This window comes from Anguilla rostrata, chromosome 18, assembly GCF_018555375.3.
Source record: "Anguilla rostrata isolate EN2019 chromosome 18, ASM1855537v3, whole genome shotgun sequence".
NCBI classification, from domain to species: domain Eukaryota; kingdom Metazoa; phylum Chordata; class Actinopteri; order Anguilliformes; family Anguillidae; genus Anguilla; species Anguilla rostrata.
In genome coordinates this window covers 9,676,110-9,703,098 of record NC_057950.1, presented here as the reverse complement: position 1 = coordinate 9,703,098, position 26,989 = coordinate 9,676,110, and the positions used below count along the sequence as shown (strand labels likewise).

Here is a 26,989-nt window from a genome sequence, read left to right as displayed (position 1 = left end):
CAGGAGATCAGCATATCACTGATGGTCAGTGATGTCACAGGGGGGTCAGTGATGTCACAGGAGGAGTGATGTCACGGGGGTCGGGCGAGCAGGACGCACCAGGATAGTCCGCTGCAGGTTGGAGTTGACGCTGCTGAACATGAGCTTGCCCACGATGGTGGCGATGGTGGGGAAGACCAGCGCGCCACACAGGATGCGCGTGGCCGAAACGTGGTCCGCTAGCGGGCTAGCCTCCGCCGGGATCCGCGGGACAGGACAGCCAATCCCTGCACACGATCCAGGAGGGGGCAGTCAGAATTGAAGGTGCGTGTTTGCATGTGTGGGTCTGTGTGTGTGTATTTGTGCATGTGTGTGTGTGCGCTCGTGTGTGTGTGTGTGTGCGTGCGTGCATGCTTGCGTGAGGCAATTCGTGAGCTTGTGTGCTTGAGCGTGTAACTCAACACCCCCGCTGGCACAGACAGCCCCCCCCGCACCAGCAGGAGGGTTTTGGCCCCCCACACCTGCAAGCTCAGCCGGCTCTGGAAAAGGTCATGCTGATCAGGGGGGGTCCGCTTTCCCCTGATGACTGATGAGGTCAGCGGAAACTGCCAAAACCATGTTGTCCGACCAGCCAACAGAAACAGCAGGGTGGTCAAAATCCGAAAGGAAAAAGCATAGGATTCAACAAAGCTCCCCTGCACAGACATGAGTCAAAGGAGGACTGAAACCCAAACAGGCACATTGGGGGGGGGCTTCTGAAACCAAGCATGGATCAAGTAATGTATTCAAATGGAAGTACCAGTAATTTACGAAAAACAAGTCTTAATTTCAGGGCTGTCTCCCTGGTGCCTCCAACCAAACCCTTCTCCAAGGTTTCATTTTCAAATAACAGTGAACTTTTATCTGGTGGTGAAAGATGAGGTGGAAAGGTCAGGCCACACCACCCCCTAGTGTCAGGGAGGACTTCACAAACATTACATTAGTTGCAAATTCACTGTGACGCACCGGGGAAGATGCTGTTGAGGATCTGCAGTTTGGTGGAGTACTTCCTCCACAGCCGCAGGACATAGTCCTCCCAGCGAATCATCTTGCCCAGGATGAGCATCACGGGGATGGTGGGCAGGCCGATGAGCAGGAAGAGGGGGTCCGCTCGCTCCATCACGTCCAGGCCCTCCTTGTGGCCCACCACCTGGGGGACGACGCCATGAAGGACAGGCACAGAGACAGAGAGGAGATGGAGAGAAGGCACTTTGTGCAGGAAGTAACATACCAGAGAAGGAAGACAGAAAGGAAAAGATACGCCAAAATAAAAGAAGATGGAAAAACCAGGGCGTTGATTTTTTTACCTGCATGACGGTGACCGCTCCGTACGTGACCGCAGTCCAGTAGATGGAGCCCACCATGATCCCAGCAGCGGCAAAGGGGCAGGCCTTGGAGATGAGCCGGTCGGTCAGGTCCAGGACGTACACCACCGGACCTGCGAGAGCAAGGATGCTGCTACCTCACACACAGCCTAAAAAAACCCCACACACTCTGTTCTCAAAGCCACTGAAATAACTGGCTGCTGATATAAAGGAAACCATAAGTAGGCGCAGACACTGCGGCCCTCCAGGACTGGAGTTCAACCAAGTCCAGCTCAAATTAGCATGCAGACTGCTGGATACAGGAGGAGCTATGGGCCAGCTTTGCTAATTGCTCTGCGCTTGGTACAGGCAGCTAAGCTCTCGCTGGGCTCCAGCTGTTCCTACAGCCCCAGCAGCACAGATGATGCACACATGGGATTTTAAGCAGGGGTGATTTCAGAGGTAACAGCTGGGTAACGACTGAGCGGCACTGCAGTGTGGGGACGGGACTGCGGTGTGGGGGCGGGACTGCGGTGTGGGGACGGGACTGCGGTGTGGGGGCAGGACTGCGGTGTGGGGACGGGACTGCGGTGTGGGGGCAGGACTGCGGTGTGGGGACGGGACTGCGGTGTGGGGGCGGGACTGCGGTGTGGGGACGGGACTGCGGTGTGGGGACGGGACTGCGGTGTGGGGACGGGACTGCGGTGTGGGGACGGCACTGCGGTGTGGGGACGGGACTGCGGTGCGGGGGCAGGACTGCGGTGCGGGGGCAGGACTGCGCTGTGGGGGCAGGACTGCGGTGTGGGAGGGACTGCGGTGTGGGGCGGACTGCGTGTGGGGACGGCACTGCGGTGTGGGGGCGGGACTGCGGTGTGGGGACGGACTGCGGTGTGGGGGCGGACTGCGGTGTGGGGACAGGACTGTGGTGTGGGGGCAGGACTGCGGTGTGGGGACGGGACTGTGGTGTGGGGGCAGGACTGCGGTGTGGGGACGGGACTGGCGCGAGCTCCGCACTTCTGCTGCAGCACATCTGCGCAGCTATGAGCCGTGTGTGCCAGCCTGCCTCCACAGAGAGAGAAAGAGAAAGAGAGGGAGACCAGGAAAGAGGAGGAGGGAGGAAGGAAGGAAGGAAGTAAAGTGAGAGGAAGAAAATGACAGAGGGAGCAGAAAAGAAACAACAGGCTGTCCTTCCCTTTAAATTTACTCAAAATCAACTTGGCAGTTGAGAGAGAGAGAGATAAACAGAAGTGGGGGCAGGGGGGTGTGCCCTGCAGCAGAATGCTCCAGTCAGGACGTCCTGCCTCGGGGCAGCAGCGTCTGCAGTGGGACAGGGCGTGCTTCTCTCCAGCAGAGGTCACAACAAGCCCTCATCCCTGCCTGCTGTTTGAGCATGCTCAGTGCGTCTCTGCACCTCACTGCTCCAAGCCCCCTCCCCTTCCCCCATTCCCCTATCAGAGCACAACACCGACCTGATTCTCCATTTCCAGGGGGTGTGGGGGAGCAGATGGGCCCCAATTGTCTCATTTTCAAATATTTTTGTTTCTTCAGGGGTTCTACGTCCAATTTTTAATTCATAACCAAAAATATTAAACTTTTTTTTTTTGACTGAAAAAGGCAAATTTAATCTCCAGCCCTGATATTAAACCACAGCTCAGCCAATGTAACCCCCAAACTAAATCCAAAATTTACACACAACATAAGCCCCTGCCCCACTGTCTTCCAACCCTCAATATTACAGCCCCCCACCCCCCTCCCATCTTCAACACGCCTCCCACAGATAAACCATGACTCTGCAACATCTTAAATGTCTCACTGCACAGGCCACCCAAGCTCTAAGTCTTATTATAGAACCACAGAAACACTGCACTTCCAGACCTGGGCCTCTCTCTTCACAAAAACACCTCTAAAGATTCCTCAGTCGACGTATCCAATCCACCGTGTGGCCTTGCCAGCAGGTCATGTGACCCCAGAGGGCTGTATACAGCGAGAAAATGTTTTTTTTTATTGGTTTATGACAGCTCACTCCTGACCTGTTCCTGCCACTGCTCTCGGGGGAAGTGGCCAGGTTCAGTAACCTGACGGTAATACAGGGTGACAGAGCGGGTAGTCCTTTCTGTCAGGAGCGAACAGCACGCAGCCTGCCATACAGCAATCCCCACTCAGGCAGACACTGCTGCCTGGGCGAAAAAGTACGCTGCAGGTTCGAATGCACGATGAGTCCTGATTGGACCGGGAGGGATTCGAGCCTATCAGCTCACAGGACGCCTGTATCAGCTGCAGGTGAACAGCAAGCCGGGGGTGGGGGGTCAGAGAGAGACGTGCGCTGATCCACTAGCGGGCTGTACATATTACCCCGACAACAGCTCCTGTCACATGACCTACTTTATTTCTGCGACTGTGCCGCCGCAGCTGTTATCTGACCATCTACTGAGTTGGCCGGCCTGTTTCAGACCAACCACCCAACCAGCCGGCCTGTTTCAGACCAACCACCCAACCAGCCGGCCTGTTTCAGACCAACCACCCAACCAGCCGGCCTGTTTCAGACCCACCACCCAACCAGCCGGCCTGTTTCAGACCCACCACTCAACCAGCCGGCCTGTTTCAGACCCACCACTCAACCAGCCGGCCTGTTTCAGACCCACCACCCAACCAGCCGGCCTGTTTCAGACCCACCACTCAACCAGCCGGCCTGTTTCAGACCCACCACCCAACCAGCCGGCCTGTTTCAGACCCACCACCCAACCAGCCGGCCTGTTTCAGACCCACCACTCAACCTGCAGGCCAGTCTTTGACCCACTCTTGAGCCGACCAGCCAGTCTCACAACCAAAATTGGTCCAGCCGGGCTGTCTCAGAACCGCTATTGAGCCGACCAGCCAGCCTCTTCCCTGCACAGGCAGACCGTACTGCTGGCATGGGAGCCGCCTGCACCATCTCTGTCAGTCTGTGTGCGTGCAGTGCTTCTTAATCACATCCTTCAGCACAGTCCACCGGTTTCTCTGCATCTCCCTGCGTGAGTCAGCATCTTATAACAGCCTCGTACCGCCAGCGTCCAGCAGCCCGGCTCAGCGAACCCGGGGCGGGGGGCAGGCTCCGGCTCCGCTCTGAGACCAGGGGGGTTTGTGTCAGAGGAGCACGGAGGCGCTGACCTCTCTGCCCTTCTCTCTCTCTCTCTGCCCTTCTCTCTCTCTCTCTCTCTCATACTCTCTCCAGCTGCGCTCAGAGAAATTGTGTAATATCCAGCAGCGCAGAACAGAACAGGGCACAGTTTCTGCTCACAGAACTGTCTGGGCCCGGGTTCAGCACAGGGCAGGATAACGGGGGCGGGGGGGGGTGGAGGGGGAGGGCATGTGGGCAGCACAGGGCATGATAACGGAGTGGGGGGGGGGGGCAGCTGGTCACCTCAGAGGGCCCGTGTCACGGTCTGCTCTGTCCGTTTGCTCCGCGCTGATAGGATTATGCTCCGCTATCACGCGCGGCCCAGGCACAGCAGCTCAATGTGGACAGAGACGCAATCAAAGCCTTTTCTCTCTTTCTGTCGCGCTGCTTTGTTTTTCTCTTTTTTTCTGTTGTACGTATCAGACGACGAGCGGGGCGGCCGTCGCGCCTCGGCCGCAGAATCCGGAGCGTGGCAAACGCTCGTTAACAGCGCCTACGCGTCCGAGCGGTCGCCGTCGGGGGAAAAGCCGGCCGGCCCGGCCGCCGCCTCTAAGACACAAGCGATCGGCAGACCCTGCAGGAAGTCCAGCGGAAACGACACGTGGCGGTTTTTTCAAACAGACGCCACCGCGTTCGAAAAAGAGAGGGGCGGCGTGGTGACGACGTGGTGCTATCGACATGGCTCTCTGTCATAGCAACCGCGGTCGCGGTTACGGCGCCGGCTGACGTCTCGTCTGGACAGGCGGAGCGCGATCTCGCCGCAATCGCGGCTCGATCGGCCGAGAGAACTGGGGGGCGCGTCTGTGCTGAGCGTAAAAGCTGCGCGTTCGCTTCCGCGTGAGCTGAAACGCTGCGGGAGAACCGGAGCAGAAAGCCAGACGAGAGCAGGCTGGCTCGCCCGCTCCCAGACACGCCCGTACGCAAGGCTGAGCCGCAGCCCGCTGTGAGACCGCGTTAGCGCCCGCGCTCGGGTCGAAAAGCACTCCGCTATCGCCTTACTCGCTCGCCTTTACGTTCAGCAGCTACTCCTGCTAATCTATTTATGCGTCCGCAAGCTGTCGCGGGACACGTGCCTGGGAGCCTTCAAATGTAAAAGCTAATTTTAGAAGCCCCCCCACCCCACCCACAGGGGGCCGGACCGAATAATGATGTGTGATTCCGAAAACGCCCGCTTCCAAAAACAGCCGGCTCCCAACTCGAATGACTCACCCCCGCGTTTCCGGGTGAACGCATTCGTGGGGACACGCCATAATCAAAGACCGGTCCCGAAACCCTCAGCCCGAAAAAATTCCGGTATCTTATGACTGCAGGAGGACTTAAGGACCGTTCATGTTCATAGGAAACAATGCTCAGTTCCAATCCCGTACAGGGAGCGGAGCAGAACCCGGTTCAGAAACGGTTGAATGCAGCGTTCAGTTATTCACAGCCGTGCGTGTCTGTAGCACGCGAGTGCGAGAGACGGTTCGAAGGAATGCAGGAAGGAATCTCTTAGGCGTACGCGTACATCGTAACAGGCAGCGAGTTCTCCAAAGTGTTCGTCCGTGAACTTCCGTGTGCCTGACTATTCGGCACACGTGCCCCTAGGGGTGTCATTGTGAGACACTATTCATAGGTACTAAATTCCCCAGAGCTGAAAACGGCCTCTGCTCACAAAACCATAAAATGACATCATCACATTGTTAGGTGACACATGTCAACAACAGGTGGTACCACCGCTGTCATATTCTGGTGAACAATTTTAAAAACAAAACACGCATGGCTATCGATGGCCTTTTAAGAGCACAATGGATCTCCCCCTCTCTCGCCCTGCCCCCGCCCACTCCCTGAGATAAAATCAGTTTTGGTTTTGTAATTCAATCAAACTCACAGCAAACTGAGATGTTTCAGAGCGCAAATACAAAGCGCTTGACGTCAGCAGTAGGCAGTAAGGCCCATACAATGTCTCTGGTCAATCTGATGTGTTCGCTGAGAGTGTTGAGGTAGGGACTGGTTCTGAGATCGGATGAAAAGCATTATAAAAATTTGACTTGTTGCCGGCCCCTGCACTGTAAGAATCAACAATCCAGGTGACTGGACGGTTTAACTTTAGTCATGTCCGCAGTGGGACGGAGTACTGCAGGGGGACAGGGTACTGCAGGGGGATGGGGTACTGCAGCAGGACGGGGTACTGCAGCGGGACGGGGTACTGCAGCAGGACGGGGTGCAGGGACGGGTGCAGGGGGACAGGGTACTGCAGCAGGACGGGGTGCTGCAGTGGGACGAGGTGCTGCAGCGGGACGGGGTACTGCAGTGGGACGAGGTGCTGCAGCGGGACGGGGTACTGCAGTGGGACGGGGTACTGCAGCGGGATGGGGTACTGCAGCAGGACGGGGTACTGCAGTGGGATGGGGTACTGCAGGAGGACAGGGTACTGCAGTGGGATGGGGTACTGCAGGGGGATGGGTACTGCAGCGGGACGGGGTACTGCAGGGGGACGGGGTACTGCAGCAGGACGGGGTACTGCAGGGGAATGGGGTACTGCAGCGGGACGGGGTACTGCAGGGGGATGGGGTACTGCAGCAGGACGGGGTACTGCAGGGGGACGGGGTACTGCAGCAGGATGGGGTACTGCAGCGGGACGGGGTACTGCAGCAGGACGGGGTACTGCAGGGGAATGGGGTACTGCAGCGGGACGGGGGACTGCAGTGGGACGGGGTACTGCAGTGGCACACTCTGCCCTCCTCACAGAATCGCGCCCATCCCGCTCGCTGTCTCAGGAGCTTGAAGCTGAGTGCCCTTCTGCATCTCAAGCAGCGGCCCGTTTGGAAAGAGATTCTTCCCCAGGGATGGGCTCTGCTGCTACCCTGAAGATGTGCCCATGTGAGCATTAACACTATCTGTGGAGAGCAAGGCCTAAACAAGACCCTTTCCCAGGAGAATCTTTAACCGAGTCTCCTTCTTATCACAGGCTTAGGGAACCGGTTACTCGAGAAAATCCAAGTCATGATCTGGATACAGGCAAAGAACCTTCTCAGAGTTGTGTGAAGAAGAGAAATTCGGCTTACGAAGACAAACGAGAAGCGTCTGGTAATTCGGCTGGTTTTTTTTTTTTTTTTTAAATCCGTTTCCTGGTAACCTCAGAGAGGAGGAGTCACCTGAGTAATGAGTGTGTGCCACTCACTCCAGAGGGAGGACAGAAACCTAATTTCAACCGTTCCATCCCTGCCCTACCCTGATCCCTCCGCACTGCAGTACAGGCGGGGGAGAGAGAGAGAGAGAGAGAGAGACCCTGCTCCCTCTCTCTCTCTCATCCTTCCTGAAGGTTACTGTGAAACGTGCTGAACGTGCCGAGCGTCTCACAGGGGGGTTATTTATCCTGAAATAACCCAGCGGGGGCCTCTGGAGGGGAGCAAGGTTATTGGGACGGAGCGCCGCTGCGGCTACGCTAACAGCCCGCACGCGTTCGTAGCGGGAGAGTGGGGCCCGGACACTCTGTCCAACGCCGCTGTGGAAGGGCGGGGAGCGCCCGAATTTAGGAATAGGCTGCCCGGACAGGAACATCAGGGCGGAGTCAGAGAGCGCGCTCGGAAAGCCGCGAGCGTGGCGCGGGTGCGTGTGTGTTCCGCTTGGCGGGTGCCCTCAGCGCGTTGGCGGGCGTGACGCTGCGAGTTCCCGAAACGCACCGGTTGGCCACGAAAAGCCCTCGATCCGGGCATGGCGACGTGCCCTTGCTGCAGTGGTGCCCGGCGGGCGAATGGGCACGCAGACTGTGTGCCCGAGACTGCAGTGGAGAGAGAGCCCCACAGCGAGGAGCGCAGTGCCGTAACCCCCCCCCCCCCCTCCAGAAGGACTGCACCAGCTGCGCCCTGTCTGCATCAGCTGCGCAGTCCTCCAGCACACTAACTGCACAGACTGCACCTACTGCACAGTGAGAACGTGCAGACCCTACAAAACATGGGCAATTGCAAAAAGCAGAATGTAAAAGCAGAATGTGCTGTGAAAAGGTTTGCGTTTGTGGTGTCTGAGTGCCCTGGAGAGCCTCCAGGGGGCGCCGTGCCGTACCCAGTTTGGGGAAGACGATGAGGTACTCTGCGTTGCACTGCGGGCAGGCCACGCGGGCCGTGCTGTTCCCCCGCTGCTTCTCGTCCACCCACCGCTGCAGGCACGCCTGGTGCACCCACTTAGTGGAGCCACGGCAACGGCAGGGCCGCACCCACTCCGCCGAGCGGTCGTCCTCATCGGTGGCAAAACACACCCAGCAGCTCCTGTGAGAGAGAGAGAGAGAGGCTGTTATATACACACACACCTACACACACACACACACACACACACACACACACACACACACACCCACCTACACACACCCAGCAGCTCCTGAGAGAGAGAGAGAGAGAGAGAGAGGCTGTTATATACACACACACCTACACACACACACACACACACCCAGCAGCTCCTGTGAGAGAGAGGGAGAGGCTTTTATACACACACACACACACACACACACACACACAGAATACAGAGCACAAATATCAGCTGAACCAGACGGGCCGCATTTCTTATACATCTGAATAGAAAGACAATCGCATTTTCATTTCACACACGGCATTTCTGCAGCCCCTGCTTCCAGTGGCCTCAGATAAAAGCAGGGCCCTGATAAAAGCACGGGTCCCCTGTGCGCGCGCGGATGAAAGCGCTAGCGGCGGCGGCGGCTCTGCCGCTCGCACCCGCGCCACACGAGAGCCCCGAAAAAGCAATCTCTGCTGGCAGAGGGCCTTCCGGAAGGGGAGACCCGGCCGCAGTGTCTAAAAGCAGGGAGTCAGCGAAAAAACGCACTCATCTCGTAACAAGGGGAGGAAAAAAAAGAGAGAGGCTGAGGAAGTTTGGAGGGGGGGGTTGAAAGGAAAGCCATTACGGAAGGCTACGGAAAACTTTCCACTCATGCTGACCGTGTGGAGCTCGCAAGCAGCTCAGACAGCAGAGAGAGCAGTGTACTGTGAGAGGGGAGTACGCACCCCACAAACCCCAGCCCCCTCTCACACACACCCAAAAAACGCCTTTGTATGACACCCACGCAGATGTTGAGTCTTGAAACGGCGCCAAGAGATAACTCAATAAATCACCCAGGGTGCGCTGCAGGCGTGTGCGGTTTAATGAGGAATTAATACCGCTGGCGGCTTCCTCCTCCTCCTCCTCCTCCTCCTCCCACGTGCCAAAGAACCCTCTCCGCTTCCTCTCTGCGTGCCACTCAAACGGTGCCACCCTGACCGTTTATTATCGCTGGCATTAAACCGCTTATTCTAAGTGCTTCACAGCAAAAGCAAAACAACAAAAGTGAAACCTAGTAAAATAAATGGACTGATTTAAAATAATAAGATTAGAAAATGTCATGAGGTCACGAGATCTGTCCCTTAGGAAGTTATTTAACGTAGGGAAGGCGGCGTTTATATGACCTGCATGCGACGCGACAATTAATGACGTGACTGCGTGATAAAGCCGGACTTTATCGCTGTTTAATGTCAGTAATCGTGTTGATAAGGGCTAACGCACCGCGCGGAGCCACCGGAGGAAAAGGTCTCCGTCTGAGTCAGCGACGTTCATCTGAGCTGGCGGAACGATATTCAGATACCCGAGCGTCGGCCAATGGCAAGACCGGAATAACGCGGGAGGTGTGACAGGAGTTCGGCCAATCGCCAGAAACGCTGCTGTGCTGCCCTCCCACCGTTGTTTTACACGGTGTGGCTCCTACTGCCATAAACACAGCCGAAGCTGCAGTTTGTAGGCAGAGGCTAGCAGAGACACAGGGCTGTAATTCCTGTGCTGTCAGACAGCAAAATCAACATCATGCACAGACAAGAACCCTCAGAGATATCACTCACAAATCACTCTCTCCCTTTCTCCCTGTCTCTCTCTCTCTTTTCCCCTCGCACTCCTCTCCTTCTCCCCCCACCTTTTCCCTGCTCTCTCTCTCCTTCTGTGTCTGTCCCTCTCCCTTTCTTTCTGTCTCTCTCTAATCATGCGAGCTGCTCTCATCCTGATTCCATACTTCACCTATCACACTTGCAGCAGTCTGATATTCTTAGACTCAGAAGATGACGATGATCTAAGACTGCTTCACGGGTTTTCTAGGCCATCCCCCCCATCCAGGTCCCGGCAGTACTGTGACAGCCAACCGCAGTCTCTGCTACATACAGGACATTTTCACAAGCCAATCAAATCCTCAAACCATATATGCTGTAGATGGTGTGGACAGGAGGAGTCTATCCCCCCCACTTTAAACCACTGCCACAATAGACTATGGGCAACAGCCCAGAGACAGACTGGTGTCATTCCGGCACATCACCCCACTGAAATCTGGTTCAACTTTGTCCATATGACGACACATGGCTGCTTACATCAGGCACTGGAATCAGGGCCAACAGGTTACCCTGAGGACACACTCTGGTTCCTGAGCAGGAGTTTGGAGGGACCCCATTCTCAGACTAAAAAAACGGCCCTTCCAACGAAGAGGACGCTGCTTCAAAGGCCTGGCAAAACAGGAAAACTGGTCGGGACACCACACCCACCAACAACTCTCAAACATGTGCGCAGAGGGAAACAGAAACAGACCACGCCCACACGCGGGGACTTTGTGTCCGAGTTTCACCACCTTCAGCATTTCACGAATGAAGGCTGCCCTGCGTGTTTCTACGAAATACCGGACTGTTCCGTAAAAAAAAATTTTTTTTTAAACTAATACGGCCGCAAAATCAGGTAAGGCGAGATTCCGAGGCCGAGCCCCGCCCGCTCGCGCGCGGGACTGAAGACCTGACACTCACGCAGGATCAAAGCGAGGCGGCGCTCGGTTTTTTGTTTTTTTTTTAGGTTTGTTTGTTTCTTTAAGGAAGCGCCTGCAGACTCTGTCTCAGGCGCGGCGCTCCGGTTACGCCAGGCGGGGAGGGCCGGCGTGGGCCCGCCGTCCGCAGGCTCAGGGAGAGATGCATAATTAAAGCCACTGTGGCTGAGGCCTGAATAATGGATGCCAAAATCTGTGGCCTTCTGTCATCGGCCTTCTCCCGCACTCCGGCGATGTGGGGGTACGGTGGGGTGGGGTGGGGTGGGGTGAGGGGGGGCAGACGTGCCGAAGGGCTGTCGGGGGGGGGCTAGTCTAGCGGGACGGGCGCGCTCGTTCGTCCCCGACCGTCCGGCGGCGGCGGCGGATTTTCCATTTTGCCGCGGTGAATAAAACATGAGCGGGCACGGGGTCGGCCGGCGGGGCGGTCCGGTGACGGGGGCTCCGGCAGAAGAGAAAAGGCCGCGGTGAAATGGACCCAGCGTTTCCGACGGAAACCCGAAACCCTTTCTCTCTCCCTCCGCGGCTCCTCCGCGCCGCTAGGGAACCGATATCCTGTACACGGCGTCCTCCAGAGAGGGAGGAGGAGGAGGAGGAGGGTGGGGAGGCGGCGGGGGCAATACTTCATCACACACCCAAACAGGAAGTGGGAGGACGCTCCAGTGCATCTCTGCAGGCCCATGAGAAAGTACAGAACACTGACAATGGCCTGGCCGCTCCTTCCCCGATAAACCTTTCACCGCCACACGCAGGGCATGTTCAGCGTCAACAAAGAGCCCAGGGGACAGATGTGTGCACTGGGGCTGTGAACCGCACACACATCTGGTTCTTTTTTACCATTTCATGTAGGTTGCCACCAATAAAAACATGGCACTACTTGAATTAACGCAGATCACAAGATTAAAACCTTTTTCAAAAATTCAAAAATAAGCATTGCTGTATTCCAGAATGACTACGCTCCTTTGCTCACTGCCAAGATTAACACATGACTCAATCTCTGATGAAGTGTTATAGTCACGCATGTCTCAGCAGTCAGTGCGGTCCACACACAGATCAGCACACAACATCGCTGGACTTGGATAGAGTCACTACGTTCAAGTCGAGAGGTCATGGTTTATTGCACAGCAGTACGCCTACATCGCACAGGAGCACACACAGGCTCAGCAAAAGCCAGTAGGCCCCGAAACCCTTCGCCCTCTACCATGTTCACGGGGAGCGTGTTTTTCATTACCATATTAGCAGTTAAATCTGTTGTGGTTTGAGCTGCATAGCTGTCTCACGCTGACAGGGTCTCACTACAAAGTCGGGTGCTTGTTTGCCGTGATCCCTTGGCTCGGATGTTTGATTCTTAGGTGGGGTTAACATCATGGATGTCAATGTGTGGCATGCAAATTTGGCAGTGATTTGGGCACTGACAAGCCCCGCCCCGCCCCCGCTGTTACCCACCTAGAGCAGTGGCCCAGGTAAAATTCGGTAATCTTTTATGTTGAATGGTTTGAGAATTTTTAAAAAAGAAAGAAAAAAACCTTTTGGATTATTTGATTTGCAATTCAACAAGCATGGTTCGCGAGTGACAATGGACGAATCAACAAATTATTTACTCTTAGTCCACACACACACACACAGACAGACACACACACACAAACACACACACATGGACACGCACAGAAGGGACAGACAGAAATGAAAGTGAGGAGGAGCTGACGGAGCTGAAGGGCCAGGGCAGCCCGAAGCGACCGGCGGCTCAGAGCGCTGGCTGTAAAGCGAGGCATGCGTCTCCATGGGAACGGAACATCGGAGAACAAAGCAGGTACCGGCTCCCGAGATTGAGCTCTCCTGTTCCTGTAACCCAGCCCGCCTCCTGACAGCCCTGGAACAACGGAGCAGAAACGCAAACCGCGACCCTGTAACCCAACGCCCTCTCTCGCCATCAGCCCTAACAAAATAACCCAACTGTGCCCTTTTCGCGTGTGCATGATATAAGCAGGAACTGTCACCTGTTTTACTTTAGATTTAAGCATCCAGTCTTGGTTCACATTGAATAGTGTGATGGATCAAGTCTGGTTTATTTCAGTCTCGGATCATGAAGGGTTGCAGTCAAACACACCTGTACATAAAGATCTGAGGAACCCAACTCCCCACTGCCTCGCCTGAGAAACAAACAGACCAACGGCTACCGGACAGAACTCTCTCTGTCCCATGTACTGCTTTATGGGCTCAGAACTGTAAATTCATCGCACGTCACGCAGACTCTTCACCGGAGTCTGTTCAGTGTTGCTTTCCCTCTCAACTGGGATGAATATTTCACGGCCTCCCTCCAGCGAATGAAATGAGCCGGCACTGAAATGCCAAGAACGTATCAGAAAACGCTCATCAATCAGGAACGGCCGCAGTGCCCTCTGTCTTCCGCACCGCGAGCCTCTCAGTAACACTTCCTCTCATTGGTCGGTTGGGGGACTCCAGAAACACTCATCCACAGGATGTCCAGGCATAGGCATGTGATTTTAGTTCCTCTACTGAATCAGAACCAGACCCCGTCTGTGACAGACAGGCTGAAAATAATGCTTCTGCTCATTAAAAAAAAAAAACTTTAAAAAAAAACATGATTTTAGGAATTAAAAATAGCATCTGCAGGGTGACCTGCGGTTTCTGTGAATGGAACGAAATTAATGAAGAAGCTCACGCTTCCTCCAGCCCACAGCACATGACTAAGACACCACAGCGGTTAGGAAACACAGTCAGTCACAGTCTCTCTCCCAAAGGGTGGGTGGGTGGGGGGGAGGGTTTACCACGGCAACGAAACATACGAAACTGCCACTGATGTCCCTGTGACTCAACGCTTTCTAGCCTTACAAAATCGTCTATTTTGCGACAAACGTTGTGAGATTTCGGCCGGGCGACGGGTACGTGTGACGCCGTAGGGGGCGAACCTTGCGCTCCCGGTACCGCGAGGTTTTCTACCCGTCCAGTCCCGTCCAGACGCGTACCGGGGGGGGATGAGGAGGCAGCGCTGTAAAAGTGCGCCGTCCGCCCCTGACCCCCAGCGCGTGCCGCCGCGGCGGACGGAATGTGCCGGCGATTGGCTCCGCTGCGTTCGGCTAATCCAGCCAGCTCGGGTCACCGCAGCAAACAGACGTTCAGTATCTGCCGCAGCTCCCTCGCTTAGCGACAGACTCCGTTACAGAACGGTGCGTTCTTAACGTGGGGGGGGGGGCACCAGTCATGGCACAACGCTTACTAAAAGATCTGCCATTTTAACAAGGTCTTTAAATTGGGTAAATAATACATTAACATAAATGACTTATCCCAATCTTAAAATTCAGGATTGATAGCCATCCCCTTGTACCCTCTGGAATGGGTTTAAATTTTGGAATCTACTGCTTGGGGATTCATGTTCAGCCTTTTTAAAGGCCAGTGTCTTTTTTAGAGCAGGGTAACCGCTGCAAATCTCAGCACGACCGGGACACTGACCTTTCTAGCATATCTGATTGCCAGAGAGCGACAGGGCAAGACGCTCCTCTGATAAATCGGTCAGAGACGCAGTTAAATTCGTTAATACGCGTGTTGTGAGAAGCCTGCGTTTGATGTCTAGTCCGTACGTCTCCTCCCCTCGCACTGCCAAGAGCTCTTGGTGCGGTTTAGGATTTGGATTTTCCACATTATCTTTTACAGGTGAGCCACACACAGCTGTAAACAATACATTTTGTGTGCACAGAATAGTGTAAAAATGGAAGGTTAATTCTGCAAGCTGCAACTGCATTATTTTTAACAAATTGCAACTTCCACCTTCATTTTCATTCTCAAATTAGAGGTTTAGGGAAACTGGACTTGTTCGACGTAAACTGAACGACGTATCTTCATGTCCCCCATCGATGCCGTTGTGAAGCTACTGACATGGGAAAAAAAACAACATTGAAAATACCAAAAACTGAACAATGAAGCAGTGCAATACCATCAGAACAGATAGGAATGATGGGGGGGGGAAATTATTAAACTAAGAATTTGCTTGCTTTGCATGCTCTGCCACATCTCAAATTTTGGCAGTATTTCACACGGACACTGACATGCAGTCTGCTGTGAAGGGCAGTGGACCTGAATCACAACAGCAGTGAAGATACTCTCTGCTAATCAATACGAGGCCAATATATTCACAGTGCAGCTAGCCTCGCACTAGCCTAGTGCCGAGTTGGCACTGCACCCGCTACCAGCTCAGGTCTATTCTCAGACAGGCTGGGGTTAGCTGATCCTGGCTGTGCACTTTGGAGTATATTATTCGGGAGGGGGGGGGGTGGTCGCAGTGGGGTGAAACTGGGCCCGCTCTGTGATCTGTTTGAAGCAGGACACAAAGCGAGCTGGCACGGCCCCGTCCCCCTTTCATGGCCCTACGAGGCGCGGGCTGCTCGAGTTTGAGGGGGCCCCGGGCCCCTCCACAAAGAGCCCTTTCACACGCCGCCGGTCACGTGACTGTGGGAAAGCTTCGCAAGCGGCCGCACAAAGGCCGCTCGGGAGAGGCAGCCCGCAGATCCCGGCCAACTCCGGCGGATTCCCACATGAGGCGGACGGACCGGTCTGTCCACACACGCCCTGCAAGTCTGCCATAATCTCACCACACACGCCCTGCAAGTCTGCTATAATCTCACCGCACACGCCCTGCATGTCTGCCATAATCTCACCGCACACGCCCTGCATGTCTGCCATAATCTCACCGCACACGCCCTGCATGTCTGCCATAATCTCACCACACACGCCCTGCATGTCTGCCATAATCTCACCACACACGCCCTGCAAGTCTGCCACAATCTCACCACACACGCCCTGCATGTCTGCCATAATCTCACCACACACGCCCTGCATGTCTGCCATAATCTCACCACACACGCCCTGCATGTCTGCCACAATCTCACCACACACGCCCTGCATGTCTGCCATAATCTCACCACACACGCCCTGCAAGTCTGCCATAATCTCACCACACACGCCCTGCCTGTATGACATAATCTCACCACACACGCCCTGCATGTCTGCCATAATCTCACCACACACGCCCTGCCTGACTGCCATAACCTCACTGTACACACGCCCTGCATGTCTGCCATAATCTCACCACACACGCCCTGCCTGTATGACATAATCTCACCACACACCCTGCCTGCCATAATCTCACCGTACACACATCCTGCATGTCTGCCATAATCTCACCACACACTCCTAACCTAACCCAAGCTTTACTTCAATGGTACCCTGTAAACTCACAGTTTTTGAACACTCAAACACACGCACACACACTCACACACCCAATGTCGAGCCGCACTGGTTAGACACAGAAACAGGCCTCAGACTGAGACTCAGCAGCAGGCAGGCCATTCCCAAAGGTCCTGCTACCATTAGCCATGAACCACATTCTGTCCGCATCAGAATTAAGCAGTGAGCGTTCTCTGATCTTCCCCTCACCACAAACGGCCACAGCCAATGCTGCCCGAACCCATTACCATATTCACATACACATTCAGTTCTGGCTCCATCTTCCGTAATTCCTTTACTAGCAGGTTTGGGGGTTCCCATGATGCACTGCGCTGCTACACTAATTATGAATGTTCTGTGGTTAACGGCATCCACACATTAGTATTCACAATAAGGCAACATGTCAAAGCACAGGACAAGGCAGATTGACCTTGCAGTGTTAAGCACGTACAATTAATGATCTGATCAGCCATATAACATTGGTGGTTCAGAAACGTGTGTGCGTTGCAACCCCATCTCCTGATGTTTATGCTTTCAGAGCCCTGCACGCAGAAACCCAACGCTGAACGGCCAGCGCCTGACAGGGCGTGTTAAACTGCGGACGAAGCCCTGCATGTTTCCGTGGATACAGTCCCCATTGTTAGCAAATAAAGAAGAAGACTGCAGAGAACAGGGAAGCTCCTGATGTGCAGTCTGGTGTGAGCAAGCCGGTGCGACTGCGCGCCCTGGATCCACAGGATTCCAGCGTTAGCGCTGCGCGGCTATCCGCCCATCGGCAGAAGGGAACCACCTCCTGCCACGCCCTCCCCCTCTCTGTAAGGGAACCACCTCCTGCCACGCCCTCCCCCTCTCCGTAAGGGCCGCGTCGCTGAGAATTTTCCTGAAGGGTGGGCGGGGCCAGTTCCCTCTACGTTTACTATGGCCGCATACTTTGAATTCTCGGATCGTGTAAACGTCAGGGAGCAAATTCGGCTGCACATCGCGGGCCCCGCCCGAACCACAGACACGCAGTCAAGGAACGACTCGACCTGAATCTTCCCTTTCTCACCCCGTTTCACAGAGCAACCCGACCAGGAAAGCGCGTTTACCACATGGGGGGGGGACCCAACCTCCACTTCCTGTAAATACCTGTGTGTCGTGTGTGTCCCCCCCCATCCTAAAGCAGGGAAAAAGCTGAAAACAGGTGGCGTTCTGCAGCTTGGCTCGTGTTTCCTGCTGGATCGGTCCAGTCAAGCCGTGGCTGTCAGGGTCTATATTTGACTCTCTGGCAGAGAAAGAGGGGGAGGGAAAGGGGGGGGGGGGGGGTTGAGTTTCAGCCAGTCCTCTGCTGCTGTCCTCCTACCACCACCTCAGCCGAAGAGTCACACGACTCTCCACGGGTCACATTTCACCTGAATTTGCAAATGTGACCCTGGCCTCCCTTCTGCCCCCCCCCCCCCCCCACACACACACACAGACACATACAGTACACACACACACGGAAGCTTCGCTGAAAAAAGCTGGATCATGCAAAGTTCACACTCAGGAAACCTGACTATCTGACCAGATGCGTGATTAAGTCCGAGAGCAAGGCTGTGCTTCTGCAGCTAATCCAACCTGCTGTGTCACGGAGGAAGTTCACAGAGGCCATTCTCCCCCTCGTCCCTCCCCATGTTCACAAACACGTCAGGAACATGGTGCACTGACGGACAGCCAGTGGAATCGAGGAAGATGACGGTTTCTCTCCTTCCCTGAAAGACAATATTCTTCCGTGCTTCACAAAACAACTAATGAAGAAATACCAGACTTCCTACAATCCAACTGGTAATGGATATTACCGAGTCAGATCACAAAAAGATAAGCATGATTAGAGTCTAAACTAAGGCCAATACCTAATGCAGCAGTTATCTGCGAATTCAAGTCTCAGAGCAATGACCGTGATGCAGGAGGAATTTCAAATTACCCGCCTGGAGGGACAGTTCTTTGCCATGTTTCTCAAAAGTTGATTTTGTCCTCCATTACAGACCCCCAGCACTAAACTCCCCATTCGGAGGGACTCGGATTTTAAACTGATTACAGCCCGGCCTGCGTCTCTTTATGATTAAACCGAGTTCTCACACCAAGGAACCCTGCCGTTAACCCTTTCAACCTTTCCTAAGACCAGGCCAGTCGCCAGGGCAACACCAGGCTTTCAGAGACGCCCTGGGCCAGTGTAACTTTACCACACACACACCCCCCCCCCCCTCCCGGTCATCACACCCGACCCAGCATTTTAAAGAAAGGACAGTCAACCAATCAAGAGTGAAGCAGTAGCACTCTAGCACAGCTCGAGACACTGCATCCCACGCCAGAGCTGCAACGCTCCTCACTGATAGGCCATCGCCCGCCGGACCACAGCGAGCCAAGCCGGGTCTGATTGACGGGAGTCCACAGCCATCCAAAAAATTTGACGTGAAGCAACCTGTCAGTTATTCTGCCAAGCGGGAAAATCTCTGCCTACTGCGCAGTGGGCTGCCTGTGGGGTGACAAAAAACCCTGAGTCACCGAAGCCAAAACAGGAGGGGGGGGGGGGGAATTCACTTTATATGGCAAGCACAAGAACTAACAGGGCCAAAATGACTCATTTTGCTCTGCATCAGACATCTGTCATAATACCACTACTACTAATAATAATAATAATAATACACCATATATTCAGTTGTCACATCGAGGACGATACTGTATCTTAGAGGACACAGAAGAACGAGATAAAGAAAAAACTGTAGACCTAGGGAGAGATGGAAGCGATGATGAGAGCTAGTGAAGATAAGCAGCAGGAGATTTCACGTTTGGCCAAAACTAAAAAAGTGAAGTTTGAGAAAAGCGGAGATGCGAGCGAGGTTGTGAAAGGTGGAAACAGACTAAAGCTGGCTTCTCCTGCTTCTGCATCCTACAGCAAGGCGGGCGTGGCGGGGGACAGCTGCCAGTGGCACTTAGAGATAGGCCCCTGCGCTAGGCCATGTGCATGTCACTGATAGCGCTGAGTACACATCTCACTCATGGGGGGGGGGGGGATTACGCAAGTCTCCTCTTTCTTTCCGCTTTCTGAAACCCACAGATTACTCAAAGGGAAGATCAAAAGAACAACGCAGAATAAAAATAACGGAAACTCACATCATCGCCTGCGCAATTACAAAATTTATTATTATTAATAATAATAATAATGCTACGTCTGAAACTTTCAAAGCAATACATAAATGAAATGTTTTAAAGCGACCAATAGATCCGGAACACCTCTAGCACGGGCCACAGGATGAGAAGGCCGGTTTTTGAAACCCCAAAATGGCCGCTTCGCATGGCGCTGAGCATGAGCTTGCACCGACAGGGTTAATTCCTCTCGGTTTCCCTGTGGCCATTCGTCTCTGTTGCGTTGCTGTAAATATCCTGCAGACGTAGCCTCAGATACGGTGGAACTGCCCATTTTTCCGCGCAGGAGCGAAAGAGCCGGCGTTCGGCTAAGTGCTGGAAGGTCAGGATACAGAAAACCACTTTACTCAGACAGGAGAAAACTGGGAAGGGGGAATCGATATCCGACTGCTAAATGAAAAATGGAACCACCATAAGATGAGCTTCAAATGTAAAGCATCAGGACAGACATTATTCCTGCCCCACGAGAGGCGTGCCTGGAAAATTATCTGGCATCCAAAACTTTAAAAGACTTTTAAAAAGTAAAAAAAAAAAAATTAAATTAAATTTAATCAAAAGGCATACAGCATATTCAACTGGAGCATTAAATTCCAGGTCACACTCACGGCTGCACAATTTTATTAGTCCAGCTTGCTCTTCAATGCATTGCTAACAGTCAAGGACAAAACGCAGTGAGGTCAGACTGAATTCGGGAGATATTCAGAGAGTTCAGTTATCTAATACAGTACTTCTCAGTTAGAGGTGGCAAGATTTTTAAAGATATTTAGCAAGCAGTATGGACGAGGTGCCAAAGTTCACAGAGGGCTCAAGAAAACCTGCTGAATAAAAAAACAGTGAGAACCAAAACACTGTTACGTCAATCGAGCCTTTGAGCAGTTTGAGGCTGAAGTCCAACCCACACTCGTGTCGGTACAGAGGTAGAGATGTAAGCTGGAATCGGGGTTTGCAGAACAACCACTCCTATGTAAAACCACATTTGCCTAAGAAGTGTCAGTTAGGCTTGTTGCTAATGGGGTTCAACATGCTAATCCTGGGAAAATATTATTTTCAAAATGCTCTTTTCTAGGGGCTGCTGGGTGGGTCTGCCTGTTAAAGCACTGCTCTGGTGCACAGACGGGCCAGTGGTATCAAATTTTGACTGTGCCAGTGCCGACTGTGGCCGACAGGGCGTCGCACAATTGGCTCGCCCCAGAATGGGAGGGGATCAGACGGCTGGGATGACAGCGTCTCATCGCAAACCAGGAGCCCCTCAATCATGTGCCTGCAAGTCATTACATTTATTTGTCCGCCATTTAAGCCACACATGAAGAGTCTTCCTCTGACTCACATCTGCTCAAGCCTGACTTGCACACTGCAGGGTAATAAGAACCCAGCCGAGACAACGTGTCCTCGCAATGTTACCGGAATGTTCTGTCAATGTCATGGCATTGCCACTACATGGCATCAGCATTGTGAGAACACGCAGTGTCGGCTGGGAAGCGGCCAGTGACATCATGTGCTTCAGACGAGAGCACGTGCTCGTCAGCGCTCTCCCAAATCGATAGTGAAGGGTGTGGCCAAGGGAGCTGAAAAAAAACTGATTGGACATTCCAAATAGGGGAGGAAAAAAAAAAGAGTAAAAGTATAAAAAAAGAAAAGATAAACATAATTTTCTAAAACATTAAGTCACTTTCTCAATGAGGGACCCTGACCACAGACCCACAGAGGAATGAAGCCCTGGGGTGTATGCTCTGTGTGGTGGTTGTACCAGCAGAAACGCATCCCTCCATGTAACCACACGCCCAGGCTGAGGTTTTACCAGCTTCTGCAATCGGCTGCTTTCAACCGGTCTGTCTCAGCAGTTCTCAGCCTCGGTCCAGGGGAGCCTCTGTCCGTGCTGGTTTTCATTCCAACCACTATTACAATTCCAGGATTTTAACAAGCTGTTAGTATATTTAATTAGATGCTTTTCATGTTTATAGGGATTATTTTCCCTCTTAAGTGAAATTGTCAGAACTAGCATAGAACAAAATCACATGTTCACATTGTGCTTACAGTGCTATATTGCAAATAGTTACAGAAAAATAAGTCATAAAATGATTAAACTCATTCAATTAAAACTGAGGTGAATCAATAGGCTCTTAATTGGTGAAAGTATGCCCATATGACCACTAAAACCTGCACTGTCTTAATAAGTTTAAGAAAAAATTATGAAAGAACTTAAACACGTCTACAACAACCTAATTAGGAGCCTATCGATTCAGTCAGTCTTTAATATGCAGTACACCCAACCCCTAACCATTACAGTACACTGCCACCATATTGTAAGTACACCATGTTCCCTGTTTGCAAGGACACATGATACGGCAAACCATCTGAGCCAAGCTTTAGAGCCAAACACGCCTGACTTTACAAGTGTGGGTGTTTAGCATCTGTGTCACCAAACACTGAAATCTCGTCCACTGACTCTGATAAGAACACAAAATATGGAAATGTAATCATGAAGCACTGCAGCAGATACTGAGGCACGTAAAAATGAAAAAAGGGGACAGTCACTTTCTCTTGCAAGCGGAAGGCAATCAGAAGTTCAAATGAGAGTGCAATAACATGCTCGGGGTGTGGGGGGGGGGGGGCAACATCTGAGTGCCCTTGACGTGTACACTATAGAGGCAGGGTGCTTTTGAAGTGTACACTACAGAAGCAGGCTGCTTTTGAAGTGTACACTACAGGAGCTGTGTGCTTTTGAAGTGTACACTACAGGAGCTGGGTGCTTCTGTAATGTACCCCACACGTTACAGCCTTGCTCATTTTCAGATAGTTATGAATTAACATTTCTGAAAACACCCTGGCAACTCCCCCAATGAAACCTACTGTGCATCTCCAACAATTATTGAAACCGGCACGACACAACGGGTAGGACTGGGGGGGGGGGGGGGTGTTTGTGTGAATGGAAGGTGTCAATTGTTCACAGTGTTGGCACCCAAGGGAAATCAATCGACTTCACAGGGCTCCCAGTATACTCTGCCCGTAATGGCTCTTTCACACACAAAACCCAGGGTGGGCACGAGATACTGAACACAGGTTCAAACCGCGTGTCACCCATTCACACCGTGAAACTAAGCTCATGCGTAAACACCAGGTGCTCAAGCTGGACAGGGCTGTTGCGACTCAATGTCATTAAAAGCAGACAGTCAGCTTGACTGAAGTTCATTTTTTTTCCTGATAATTCAGCTAGTTTGGCAGCCAGCAGCCAGCCAGTGAATTCGATGTAGTTTGCCATTACGCTGCCTAACCCAGTGCGTTACCTCCTGAATCAACAGCCCAATGTGGAGATTCCGATCGCAGGCCAGGGAGGGTTGCCCAAGTGTAAGGGCTCACATGAAAAATGTTCACTGGAGTAGATTTACCAGGACAGAAACAGGATGACTAGTGTGAGAGTGTGAGACCTTGGTTAGTCTCAGGCTCAATGCGTGCAAGTTGGCAGCGCTGAAAGGTGCAATCCAAAGGCTTTGGGTGGACCGTGGAGATCCTTACGTCTGACCATCAGTTCAGCCTCTCCTCGCATCTAACCTCAATATCCCAGCAGTCCGCCCTGCTAAGAAATTTGATCGGTGTAAAATTACAGATGTTTATATACCAATCTCCTTTATGCCATGCTGAAAAAAAAGATTCTGTCCTGTGAGCTGACAGATAATTTGTCCAAGGGCACAGCTTTGTTCTTAATTGCGGCCTTTCTATTTGGCATGAGATGGGTTTGGGTAGAGCGAGTGAGTGAGAAAGACCCAGGAAAAACAGGCAACCCTGTTTTTAAATGAGGGCAGTTGTAATACATGGAGACATTGGAACATTTATTCAGGATATTTGGGCCAGTTAAACAAATGGTAAGGTTGAGGGTCAGTCAGCTAACTGTGCTAAGTAGAGTAAACCATGCCCCCCCCCCCCCCTTTTCATACTGAAGCCGAGATGTGTCAAACCTCTGTAAAACCCTGGACCCATGGACCTGATAAGGCAACACGATTCACACCATCAGCAAACATGGGTTTTGCCTAGGTCTCTGCTTTGATGTGAAAGGGGTATAAAACGTATGTGCACGTACTGACATCAGCAAACAGGCAGCTCAGTGGAGACAGAGCCTGCCCCAATCACAACTGGACAGGGATCATGGGAGCACAATCCTTACTTACATTTGATGCGTCAAGATAGCCAGCTTGCTAATGATAAGGAGTCAAATGCAATAGAACTGCATTTGACCAACTGTAGTCCCATTGCAGTGCCACTAAGAGCCATAATGTCAGCATGGTTACTCAACCGTGGTCCTGGAATGCAGCTGTGTATCAAGAACTGTTCATAATGAAGGTCCACTGCATCTTGCCACAGGGCTACTTAACTCTTAGCCAGCACAGTCACACACAAATCTTTCTGAGCTTCACACCAGCACTTAACCACACCACCTAGAATCAAATCAGAATACCTTCCCTTAGCAGCTATGAGTGCCACTGGATTTTGGTCAGAATACTAAAGGAGGGTGAACTCTTCAGCTGCGAGTTAGTGTTGACAACTACCTAGCAATGCAGCAAAGTTACATACATCCTTCTGAGTGATAGAGAATCAGGCCTATATCACGGAAAGGTTTATTTAATGTTGTACTCTAACGGTAACACAATAGTGAACCCTTCAAAAACCCAATCAAAAACTGATTAATAAGCGCGAACTGGTTCAGCAAATATTTGGCAAGGTAACCAGCACTTTCACTGTTTACCCAATGTCCATAACTACCATGTATCGCCTTTTAAAACACGTGCACACATTTAAATAATGGTATGCATTTTCATTGGTTTATTATGTGATTAACTTCTACTTTAACTTAATTCCGAGGCGTAACCACTGTAACAATCTAGGCAGCTAGTCATATTGACTTTCTCTTTTGGTATCACGATGCATAACTACTCACCTGTCCAGAATCTGTTGCATCACCACAGCCCTCTGGTCCGCCATATTCGCAGCAATAAAATCTGAATGCACACTTCTACTGCAAAAAATGTAGTAGCCAGCGAGCAATACAGCTATAATCTGCAAAAAATATATGGTTAAATAGTTACCGCTAGCTAGCTAACTGGGCCTTTTGTATTCGTACGAGGCCTCTGGTATGGGAAGGTTTACGAAACACACAAATACGATCGGGAAATCGCACGTTTAAAAATCTACTTAACAACCATCATAAATAAATAAATTCAATTTAAATGTTTCGTGCTCGTCTTCAACTCCAGATTTCAGACCGGACGAATAATACTTGGTTTGTTATTAATGTAAGTGCGTTGCAGTGACCGCTTGACTCCATTGACTGTACATCTGTCTGAGGCGACGCAAGACTACGGCATTACGTACTGCGTATCCAATAATAACGCACCTAAGCAACAGCTGAGAAATGACACGTTAATAAGAGCTTGGGATATGTAGTTCAATGTTGCTTTTTTTGCTCCCTATGTCGCCCAAAAATATCAAATTAATGTCCTAACTCAGACAGGCGGTTCTAACTAGAAGCCACTCAAGCCTGCTTTGGAAGACGAGTTAACATGAAGATACATATTTGGCTTCAGAATACATCGTACTGTGGTAGGTGTTTCCTTGGGCTATTAATTTTAATATCCGCAATCGTAACCAAGGGTGTTTCGTTGCTAGTTGAAAATGCATTCTATTATTTCGTACAAACCTATATTCCATGTGTGACCGTCGTTCATATGGTCTTTATATCTCATACGTTTATAGTTGTTAATTTGTTCATGTCAAAGTGGTATAGTCTATAAGCTCTACTGGAAACACCCTCAATGACATGTAGCCTAACTGTAGTTAACGCAAATAATTTATACGTATATTTATATAAATATATGTAGTAAGTCTTGCGTGCAAACCTCAGCCTGTATTTCATGTCACAGAGAGTAGCCTACAACTAGCGTCATGAGAATTTGTCAGTATGGATTTTAGCTGCAGACGCAAAGACACATGCAAGAAATGTCATTTTGCAATCATCGCCTTGAAATACACACACCACATTATGTATGGTGGTGTTTAAGAAATAAACTTTATTTCGACCCAAACTTAGCGCCGTTACAGCGTCGATAGTCGCTTAAAATATTTCTTTTTTTTAAAAAACTACAATTCCCTGAACCCTCTTCTTCATCATCCATGCGCCGCAGTCAATCAGCTGTTAAAGCAACTGCTGACTCTACCTCAGCAGAAGGGTAGCTCATTTGTCATATCCGTACCCAGCAGAGGCAAACAGAAATAGCCTTATTTACAGAACCCCTAAAGGTGAACGAGAAAGGTAATTCCTGTTTAATGTACAACGGTAAAGAAAAACGCAGTGCATGGAAATAACTTGTACTTGTTTAGGAAAAGCCTACAGTTCTGGATAAGAAGCGAAAACGAAAAAATTTCTTAATATCTAGCAAGGCTATATTTGTGTGTATTGCCTATAAACGTAGCCTATTCGTTTTATTATACGAACGCCGAAGAATACGTCAGTATACGTCGGTCAAAATATGTATTTGTAGCGTGTAGGTCGGTAAACTGCCCCTTGTATTGATTACTTTGGTGACCTTGAATCGGACTCTTAGGCAGCGACGGAAAAACAAGGATTAACTACGGGGGGTTGGAAGCTTGCTTTGCGATACTTCACAGTGTTTCGTGTTATAGTAATGGTCTCCAACTAAAAATATAGAAAGAAAACAGATAATCTGACGTGTATTAACATAATCCTAGATGTAGTTTATCGTATGCTTTATACGCTTGCTTCTTATACAGCCGCAGTTAGGCTACTTAAACGCAGATTACAATTGTGTATTATAGCCTAATTGTATTGTTTATCGAGCTAAAATTTGACACACTTGTCATTCATTTAATAATGTTCACATTCCTAACATCAGTGAGTACATTTAAACAGGCACATATGATAAGGTGCTGGTATTATTACGCGTTTGGTTAACTATTTGCTGCAGTGCTACATATGCAGTCTAAATTTGAGTCAAATTTGTCTGCTAGAGAGTATCAACCCACATGCAGGATAGCTTTAAATATAAATTCCAGGCTAAAATAATATCAAATTAATCTATCACTTGTTTATATTGTAACCCAACGCAACATAAAGCCAGCCTCATATCATCCTGGACATAAATAGGCTTTTGAATTTATATGTAAAGACTGCGTATTTGCTGGAATAGGCTAACGCAGTAATGGCTGATAATGCAATAACGAAATTTGTATATCACCATATTTGCATGCAGTTTGGAGACTGCAAAAGAGAGGATAAGGGGCGAAACG

At 51.3% G+C, this 26,989-nt stretch overlaps 2 protein-coding genes across 6 annotated transcripts in view; one reads left to right on the top strand and one right to left on the bottom strand.

The window, feature by feature from the left end:
• The window catches only part of marchf5 (membrane-associated ring finger (C3HC4) 5), a 28,571-nt gene extending 3,519 nt beyond the window's left edge, over positions 1-25,052 (bottom strand). For all 3 annotated transcript variants that reach the window (XR_010327172.1, XR_010327173.1, XM_064318104.1), the window contains exons 1-5: positions 24,624-25,052; positions 8,521-8,723; positions 1,326-1,456; positions 985-1,168; positions 100-266 (exon numbers count right to left, since the gene is read on the bottom strand). Coding sequence is in view for 1 of the 3 variants with exons in the window: in XM_064318104.1 (XP_064174174.1) it covers positions 100-266; positions 985-1,168; positions 1,326-1,456; positions 8,521-8,723; positions 24,624-24,667 (729 nt within the window). In the remaining 2 variants the exon portion in view is untranslated. The remainder of the gene's footprint in view (positions 1-99; positions 267-984; positions 1,169-1,325; positions 1,457-8,520; positions 8,724-24,623) is intronic.
• An 86-nt stretch (positions 25,053-25,138) lies between these two features.
• cpeb3 (cytoplasmic polyadenylation element binding protein 3) overlaps positions 25,139-26,989 on the top strand; it is a 40,042-nt gene continuing 38,191 nt past the window's right edge. For 2 of the 3 annotated variants that reach the window (XM_064318095.1, XM_064318094.1), the window contains exon 1: positions 25,139-25,285. In XM_064318095.1, coding sequence (XP_064174165.1) covers positions 25,246-25,285 — 40 coding nt within the window. In that variant the 5' untranslated portion in view covers positions 25,139-25,245. Of the gene's footprint in view, positions 25,286-25,851; positions 25,995-26,989 lie in introns of those variants that run through there. The other variant, XM_064318096.1, reaches the window with a different exon arrangement.